The sequence below is a fragment of the Pogona vitticeps genome, chromosome 4 (genome assembly GCF_051106095.1).
Source record: "Pogona vitticeps strain Pit_001003342236 chromosome 4, PviZW2.1, whole genome shotgun sequence".
NCBI lineage: Eukaryota > Metazoa > Chordata > Lepidosauria > Squamata > Agamidae > Pogona > Pogona vitticeps.
The window spans coordinates 18,465,102-18,475,124 of NC_135786.1; the positions used below are offsets into that span (position 1 = coordinate 18,465,102).

Sequence of the window (10,023 nt, forward strand, 5' to 3'; positions counted from 1 at the left end):
ATGTTGGTCGCTTCAATGACACTGTCCAACTATCTCGTCCTCTGTCATCCCCTTCTCCTCTTGCCCTCACACTTTCCTAACATCAGGGTCTTTTCCAGGGAGTCTTCTCTTCTCATGAGATGGCCAAAGTATTGGAGCTTCAGCTTCAGGATCTGTCCTTCCAGTGAGCACTCAGGGTTGATTTCCTTCAGAATGGATAGGCTTGTTCTCCTTGCAGTCCAGGGGATTCTCCAGCATCACAATTCACATGCTTAATACACTTCTATTAAAGATCACTTGTAATACATATGCACTTTTAAAAAGCAGACCAAATAGGGTCACTGTATGCCACTGGAATCACATCCATCTGGCATAGTGGACCTCCTAGTGATCCTATTCAGCCCTTTCCAACTTAGTCTTGTAGACAAGCTCTTAGCCTTCTTGATTATCCTAAAATACTCTGCCTTGGGGATTCACTTCTCCTTCCACTTCTTATACATGTTCCTTTTAATTCTTAGCTTATCTGAAAGTTCCTTTTTCAGCCTCCCATTTCTTTAGATGTCTTCTAGTTTTCTTTCTCATACGAACTGTTATGAAATTTCAGCAATAACTTCTTTCCTGTCTGAATTTGCTCTCTAGCTTATCATCCTTACTGTAGTGTGTTATACTGCACTATTTTATACTTGTATCAATATACACAGCACAGTGGCTAGAGTATTAGATATGGAGATCCTAGTCCCTACTCAGTCATGAAATGTAATAGGTGACTTCAGCCACTCTCTTTCAGTCTGAACTACATCACAGGACTACAAGGATAAAATGGAGAAAATGACAGCTTCTATAGCCAAAAAAAAAAAAAAAAAGGATAGAAAAGTAATGTATTCGCGAAGGCTTTCACGACCGGGATCTAATGGTTGTTGTGGGTTTTTCGGGCTTCTTGGCCGTGTTCTGAAGGTGGTTCTTCCTAACGTTTCGCCAGTCTCTGTGGCCGGCATCTTCAGAGGACAGCAAAGTAATCAATCAATAAATTGTAATTTTTAGAACCTTTGGCAAAAAAACACAGTATGTTGGCTTGATATTTATTATATTTGAATAAAGCATCCCCTTGTGTACTGATACATTAGTTAACATCAATTTGTTCACCTAAGACATTTAAATACAGGTATGCAAAATAAGAATTCTTCCATTAAATAAAGGAAATAAACAGATAAAGTATATTTTTAAGAAAAACAATTAATTAGATGTAAATTCTCAAAAACAGTACTTTGGGACAATGATTAGTACAAAAAACAAGAGTTCTAGAATGTTTAATTATCATCTGCCTCAAGATTTATGTTGTTGCCAAACTTCGCATAAAGTTGGACTTTAAGATCTGATAATACTCTCTGGATAGATGCCACTCGTGACTCCAGTGCTTCAATTTCTTCCTGCAAGTTTTGCTGGGAAAGAAAAAAAAACAAATAGTTGATCACTGCAAACAATCAAACTTTTAAGAAGCTCTCTAAGAGCCCATCTGCCAAGAAGAAACAAAGCTTTCATTGGCTCAGCTAAAATAAAGTAGCAATACTGCAAACTTTAAAAATACGTTCTTCATTAGATTTATGGAACCCAGAAGAAGAAAATGTCTTACATGCCTAAATTGTTCTTAATCTGGAAGCATCTAATGCTCTTTATAATAAACCAACAAGGAAGTCTGACCACCCCAGTTAAAGAAACAGCAAAATATTCACATACCTATTCTAAACTGATGCATTTAATATCCACTGCTACTGATAAGCTATGTAAATTAATATCAAAATATTAAAATTTTAAATAGGGCTATGCATGCATTCTCTAATCTGATTTGAAAGAGTTCTTAAAAGATCCTGTTTCAGACTGGAGTGACTTGTGCCCCATTGAAATGAATATGTGCCTTGGATTGTAATCAGGCTGTAAGCTTGCTGCTGATTTATACTGGAAAATCAAAAAGGTTAGCCTTTTTTGGGATTTTGCACTGAGGTTCATACAGTTTGGATATGACAGGTTCAAAAGTATAATGTAAACCTGCCAAATTTCAGGCATGTGTTGTGTACTAGGCACTTTTAAAGTTTCTCTTTTCCAAAGGAAGGCAGACAGTCAAAACAATTTATGCCCCATCTGACAGATTTGTGCTTTGTACACTGTAAGTTAATGTTGTTTTGTTCCAAAATCAAAATCTGGCCATTCTGCTTCAATCCAGACGTCATATAAAAGATAAAGGTTCCCCTTGACATTTAGTACAGTTGTGTCTGACTCTAGGGCACGGTGCTCATCTCCCTTTCCAAGCCATAGAGCGTTTGTCCATAGACAGTTTCTGTGGTCACGTGGCCAGCGTGACTAGACACAGAACGCTGTTTGTTACCTTCCCACTGTGGTGGTACCTATTTACTGTATCTATTTGCATTTACATGCTTTTGAACTGCTAGGTTGGCAGGAGCTGGGACAAGTGATGGGAGCTCACTCCGTCGCATGGATTCGATCTTACGACTGCTGGTCTTCTGACCTTGCAGCAGAGGCTTCTGCAGTTTAACCCACAGCACCACCATGTCCCTTAGCCCTCATATAAATTGGTCCAAATATGGCTAATTTGCCTAGTAATTTGGGATTTCTCCAATTGTGGTACCCAGCCCTACTTTCAAAATAAATTTGAAAAATAAAGTATTTTTAAAAACAATTGTTTCTCAGGGGATAGAGGAATCCTGTTTGCAATATTTAATCTATGGAAAGGTAAAATTATGACACTGATCAAATCTAAACAAAAAAAAACTAAACACATGTATGACCTTTGAGGTCAACCCAAGTTTTTTTTTTTTCTTGGGTGCTGCTGCTGGAGGTCCAAAATTCTTGTTTCACAATTAGCTATTATATCTGAACCTGAAGTGGGTTAGGGTGAAGCAAAGAAAACATGATACCTGTGAGCATCTGCATCTGCAGCCATAAAGGACCTTGCAAATGTCTGTGATTTAAATATACATATATGCGCACACACTTCAAGCTTCCCTTTCCGCTGTTTCTCCAGGTTTCCACACTGCCATCCCCAGTCCCCCTTAACAGGCGTTGGAGGTCTCTATGGAAGGAAGGGACCTCCATCGCCTCTTAACGGGGACTGGGGATGGCAATGTGGAAGCCTGTAGAAACAGCGGAAAGGGAAACTTGAAATGAAGCAGGATTTTTTATTTTTGTCTTTTGCCCTTACACCGGATCTAATTTCTTTCCTCTTTCCATCACACATTCTTGCTCTCCCTGAGAGAAAAGTCACTAACCTTTGCCTCTTCCAACATCTCTTGTGTCTCTTCTTGAGGGTGGCTAATGAAGACATCTCCAATTTGGTAAGGTATCAATAGCGAGTCATCGTCAAGCATCATTATGTCATCACATGCATCTTGTAAGTTCTGAAGCTGTTTCTGTGATCAAGAAATCAGTCACTCCCACCTGATTTTAACTATTATAAGTACACTGTTCTTAAATTTTTAATATATTTTTATAATTAAGCGTTTTATTATATTAAGCTAAAAAACCCTTTAAAAACAATTTAAAAGACACAGAAGACCAAAATATAATAGTAATAATTTCTTTATATAAAATTATTCCAAATGTATAATCTATATGATTATACATCATGTGTTCATATGTTTACAAAAGTTCTAAGATCCTTGATTCTCTGAATAACAGGAAGTGGACAATGATTTTTCTACCACTGTAATGCAAGGCTTTTAGCCACTAAGAAGTGAAATTTAGAAGTTAACAAAATCAACAAAAATCAGAATGTTCCAGTACAAAATTAATACAAGCAATGACGCACACACAGACGGCAAAAGAACCTATGACAGGACATGACTCAGGTCCATGTTTAAGAAATGCATTGAGGGATGCACACTGCTAGCTGTTAGATTATTTATTCAGACCTTTACTAAAGAAGTATTGAGTTATCTAATATGTCAGAAAGAGGATTTATTCCTAGATGAGTCATAGCATAACATCCATAGGTATGGCAGGTATGAAAGCTAAGGCCACATTCAGCTGGTTAGGCAAAATAGGGCAATTCAATTCCTTATTCTGTTCCTTCCTGAAATATTGCATATTGTATTTCAGAACGAATAAAAATATCTGTAAAGAAATGTTGTGAGCTTCTTTTCCTATATTGATTCACCAAGAGCAAATATAGACTCTTGAGGCATTTTGTGCTACAGAACATTTAGATGGCAGCAAATTTTATAACTGTAAACACTGTCATTCAGCCAAGGTTGACAAATCATTCCTACCCCTAAGAAATGATAGAAATTCACCATCAGAATCAACCAGTTGATCTAAAGGAAGAATTGTCCTTTCAGTCCAAGACTTCCACAGAAAAAGCTTCTTCCTAACATCTAGGTCTGCAGCGGCTCATGTTGACTGAGCATGTGAAAAGTATCAAACTGAAATGGTTGTGGCCACAGCTCTCTGATTGCAGGAATGATTCAGAGAACAAAATCCATTGGAATACATGCAAAACCCTAACACTATCCATTTAAAAAGGAACATCAGATAGGTAGTTTCCAAATAGACCCAAGTTAGTTAGATCAATCGATCGATCGATCGATTGATTTATACCCCGCCTATCTGGTCTAAAAGACCACTCTAGGCAGCTGATAATTCAGCTGAGAAGAACAATCTCAGTAAACAGCACAAGTAAGCAAATAAAACTAGGATGGCATGAAATCCGACATGAACTTCCAAAACAGAATATTAAATTTATGGAAATATCAACAATAGGGATTGAACAAAGAGCATACACAATATGAGGTACAACATTCATTTTGACTGTATTTACTTTATCCCAAAGTGACAAATTTAAAGGTGCCGATTTGTCCAAACCCAACTTTATCTTGCACCCCTACTGTGACCACGCTGGTTCATGCAATGGTGGTCATCTCAGCATTAGACTACTGCAATGCCTTCTACGTGGGCTGACTTTGGGACTGCTATGGAGATTGCAATGGGTCCAGAACGCAGTGGCCAGATTGCTGAGTGGGGTTAGAAAATACCAACACATCTCACTCACCCTGGCTGCCTTACACTGGCTTCCTGTTCACCTCCGTACCAGTTTCAAGGTAATGGTACTAACCTATAAGGCCTTAACCGGTTTGGGACCTCGATATCTGGCCGAGCGCCTCCTTCCAGTTAGATCTGTCTGCCCTATAAGATCATCTCAGGCAGGGTGGTTGAGAATTCTGACCCCGAGAGAGGCGTGGAAAACAACTACTAGAAACTGGGACTTTTTGGTGGTAGTTCCACAACTATGGAGCTCTCTTCAGTCTGACTGGCCCCTGCACTGGGCACATTTAGGAAGCTGTTAAAAAACTGGCTATTTAAGCAGGCCTTCTCTGAACAACAGCAAAAATATCACCCCTCATACCGCCATACTTGTCTTTTATATTTTATGCTTTTAATTGTAATTTATTGTATTGTACTTGTTTCACACTGTACTTTATGATATTTGATTTATGCCCCAATTGTATTATTATTATTTTGTATATGTATTATTTTGTTACTCTGTTGTTTGTCTATCTGCTGTAGACCATCCAGAGTGGCCCTGGCTCCAGATGGGTGGAATATAAATCAATCAATCAAACAAACAAATTAACATTTAGAATGATTATTTGCACAATATCCCTGGGAATAACTAACAATACATGTCTTAAAATAATGAGGGTACAAGAGGCACACACTCAGAGTCTGCCAAGTATGTATGTGAAAAGTACGCATTAAGATTCTGCACAAAAATTAATTCTGGAAACTGTCATACCAGGGCTGCCAGTGGTGATTTTTGGACATTAAAGGCTCCTCCTTTCCACTATTCAGAGGTTCCCAAAAGCTTCTCTAAGTCAAAAGGGATCCCCAAAAAACCTTGGAATCTGGTGGGTGAGGAAGGAGGGATGGGCAGCCTTAATTTAAAGATTAAAGATCTGTGGCTTTTGCAGGTAATGTGTGCATACAAGCCTGAGCAGAGATATACTTAATTTTACCTGCTTTGAGCATGTAAAAACTTTGCAGGCACCTCATTCCTAGGAAATCTGTAGGGGAAAACCTGTATTTCCAGTAGTCTTGACATAGGAACACTGTGAGAATAAAGGTGGTAAAAAGAAAACAGGTAATGGGATACACCCCTCCAGGATATTCAAAGGGTCCAAGAAAACCCAACTTTCTATTTCCTTTCTATAAAGCAACTTTGAAAGTTGATTTTGAGTGGGCCAGAAGCAGAGAGGTATAAACACACACTGTCCTTTCATGATCTATTACAACATGCACAGTGATTAAAGTAATTTGCATGTACCTCAAAAAGCTTGGGTGTGGAGAATTAGAACCTATAAGAGAAATCTGTGGTGTCTGGTAGGGGCGGGGAGGAGAATTAGACAGCTAGGAGACTGAGCAAGCCTCAAGAGAGGAGGAAAAACACAAGAAGGAAAAAAACAAGTGGTATGGGACAGAAAACTACACATGGCTGAGAGGGACAAAGCCGTTTCTAAGCAAGGCAAAATGGGTACAAGCTGACTGAGAACCAGGGTGAAGAGAAAAGGGACAGTGCAAAATATATAATTTGATGTTCGGGAGAGAAAAAAGAAAGCTGAAGCAGCTAGTACTATCACTAGTAGTAAGGCTTATATTTCAGTTAGTGTGCTTAGAACTGCAGTAAATCAGCTCTCTCCCAGAAGCTTTATAATCAGGTTACCTTTTTATCCTCAATTTCTTCCTTTAATTCTGTGATTCTACTGGTGTTTCTTGCAAACTTGTTAATTTTCTGTTGATCTTCAAAAGTAACATTGACATCTTCTGCTGCCTGCACACAATATATAGAAATGGAGTTTAACACACAGAGCAAATGGGAGAGTAATCTGTTTTGTTTTGTTTTTTGTTGTTGTTTGTTTGTTTTAGTGAAGACAGAGACCACTCTGCTCACCATTCAGGTTAGGCATAAGTCAGCTTATGGACATTTCATAAATATATTTTTTTTACCCAAAAGATTCAGAATCAGCTAGATATCCTGAGCTCAAAAAGCAAAAGTTAAGGAAGAAAAGTCAAAAACAACATTGGCAAGGAGCATGGGATAGCTTCAGGGAAAAAAAATCTTAGGATATTTGAATACAGTATCCAACAGTAAACAGTGGAAAGGCCTGAGATCACAAAGAAGTGGAATATTTTTGTCCTTAGTTAAAGGTAAAGGTTCCCCTTGACATTTTTAGTTCAGTCGTGTCCGATTCTAGGGCGTGGTGCTCATCCCCATCTCCAAGCCGTATAGCCAGCATGTGTCCATAAACAGTTTCCGTGGTCACGTGGCCAGCAGAACTAGACACGGAACACTGTTACCTTCCCACCGTGGTGGTAGCTATTATCTACTCGCATTTACATGCTTTCAAACTGCTAGGTTGGCAAGAGCTGGGAGAAGTGACGGAAGCCCATTCCGTCACATGGATTCAATCTTATGACAGCTGGTCTTCTGACCTTGCCGCACAGAGGCTTCTGCGGTTTTTAGGACTATTCAAATAAGAGGCAGCACTCCTTATAGTATGCCCTGTAAAACACGACAACATAGAGCTGATCACTGGCAATGGGGAAAAAATTAAGATTGGGGATCAATACCTACCTATTACAAGTATTGATTCAAAGCTATGCATATAGTTATGTCCACAGCAACACGAGTTAGGGCAGGCTGAGAAACAATAATCAGTACAAGATCACAAAATGTGTTTTATGGCACATGCAGCTTTTCATCTGGGGTTTGTTACTCTTACTCCTGGTACAATACTACAACTTCACCCTTTCCTAGGAAGGTAGATCAACATATGGAGGTCAGCAAATACAGCTGTGCCCACCACACTAGGTAGTTATAGGGAGCTGTACAGTGGAAGAAAAACTGGCTTTGTAGATTTGCAATCCATTTGATTCGCAAATACACATCCTGAATGAAATCAAGATGCACCCACCCACTCCCTCTACATGTTCACTAACCTGAGCAGACAGAGGAAGAAAACTGATGGGGTCTATAATGAAACTTTGTGTTTAAGCATCCCTCCTTCAGTTCCAGCCAAGGCAGCACGAAGACTTGCAGAACAGGTATGGGCCACTCTGTCCCTCATCCTATGGAAAAATGGGGACGGAGCGATCCATACCTTCCCCATGAGCCTGTTTAATGGAAGGCTCTTTTTTTCTCAATCTCTCTCTTTCCTTTTCAAGAAGAAAAAGAACCCTGCTAAAGGTCTAGTGGTCTCGGTTTCCATCTTGCATGCAGAAAAGGCTGGGGCTTCCTCCTGTTCTATGGAAATTCAGACCTACAGCTTCTTAGCAGGCTCAGTGCTGAGCTAATGTATCTTTATCCTTATGACTGTGCCTACCAGTACGTACTATGTTTCCAATCACAGGCAGTCTTTCAACCCTTCACATTTTCAGATCCTACCTAGAAATGTAAAATTTCTGAAAATTTTCATTTTTTTCTGGGGGGAAATATCCTCCCCCCAAAAATTGGAAATGTATGGAAACTGTGTATCTCTCTAGACAGAACTTAAATGCATAAAGCCTCAGAAATCTTTCATTAAGGTCTTTGTGTTATATAATTGGAATACCATGTCACAGACATATTATTTATTGTAAAATAACATAATGCACATTCCATTTTTTCACTTTTAAAAAAAAACAGCATTGGGAAAAAATGTTTGGTGGGAACTGTTTTGTTGCCAATTTTTCTGATTTTTTTTCCCTGCCAGGCCTTCTCACATGAGCCATGAAACTCACTGGGTGACCTCAGGGCGATCCCTTGCTCAGATTCAGGCACTCATTTCTTAGGCTTCTTTTAAATACATGGGGGGGGGGGGGAGAGATGGAAGAGCTACATACACACCACCTTGAGCTCGTTAGATAAAAATAATAATTCAACAATAGTAAAACTCCATCATCTCCCCGTTTCACAATTTTGGTCCAGCGAGTTTGTTAACTCAGTGGTTGCGGAGCCTGAGGATGGGAGTTCGATTCCCCAATGGGCCTCCTTGACAGGGGCTGGAATCGATGATCCTCAGGATCCCTTCCAGCTCTGCAGTTCTAGGATGATGATGATGACGATGATGATGATGATTACACCGCCTGCCGCCTCCACGGAAGATGGAGGTCTCTCTCTATCTAGCGGGAAACGCCTCTTTGCAGCCCTCTCCACCGGCCCCTACGAAGCGTCCCCAGGTGGGCGGCCATTCCGGCGTCGCCCCTCCAAGCCAAGCCACGAACCGCCTTGGACTCTGCTTGGCTTCGGGGAGGCGACCTGCCTCGCGCGCTTTCCTGCCCAAACAAAGCATCCGGGGGCTTCCAAGAGGGAAGGACGAAAGAAAAAAAAAACCAAGCCCCCCCTCCCTGCCAAGACCATCGCCCCGTTTCATTCCTCCCTCAGGGCCGGTTAATTAGGGAACAGAAAAAAATGGAATAAAAGAAGCAACACACCCCACAGAACGTCCCTTCATTCCTTCCCTCTGCCCACTCACCGCTTTCTTCATGGTGGCCGCCATTTTCGGGACTGAACTACTTCCTCCTCCTTGGAGGGAGGTTTCCTCGCCGTCTTAGCCTGTCCTTTTTCCTTTAAAAAAAAACAAACGAAGCGTTCCACCTTCCCTTCGTTTTCATTGTTATAGACAATGAGGAAATGGGTCCCCAGTTTTGTTCTGAAGAAAGAAATGTCGCGGAGTCGTCTCCCCCCCCCGACTGTTGGTACGGCCCAGGTTAAAGGCGCAAGAGAAGAGGAAAAGGAAAGGCTGTCGGCCGTCAGAAAAGTGGCGTGGAGTTCCAATGCGCGCGAAGAACCGCTAGGGGGCGGAGCGGGACTTCTAATAAAGTCAATGTGAGCCATTAGAGACTGCAACAAAGGAGATGCTGAATGCTGACAGCGTCGGAGAACAAGAACTAGTACTTAAGAGAAGTTTTTTTTTTTTTTTTCTGAGCCACGTCGCCCAGGCATACCAGCTTGTTTGCTTCTTCCAACTGCTCATACAGGAGTTGGTCCGGTCCCTTTAT

General features: G+C 40.6%; 1 protein-coding gene across 1 annotated transcript; it reads right to left on the reverse strand.

Moving 5' to 3' along the window:
• Window positions 1-1,046: 1,046 nt before the first annotated feature.
• PFDN4 (prefoldin subunit 4) lies at window positions 1,047-9,656 on the reverse strand. Its single transcript, XM_020779540.3, has 4 exons — window positions 9,498-9,656; window positions 6,707-6,814; window positions 3,261-3,401; window positions 1,047-1,418 (listed from the first exon to the last, which is right to left on the reverse strand). The coding sequence occupies exons 1-4, from the start codon at window positions 9,519-9,521 to the stop codon at window positions 1,287-1,289; spliced, it is 405 nt and encodes a 134-aa protein (XP_020635199.1). The 5' UTR covers window positions 9,522-9,656; the 3' UTR covers window positions 1,047-1,286.
• Window positions 9,657-10,023: the final 367 nt, after the last annotated feature.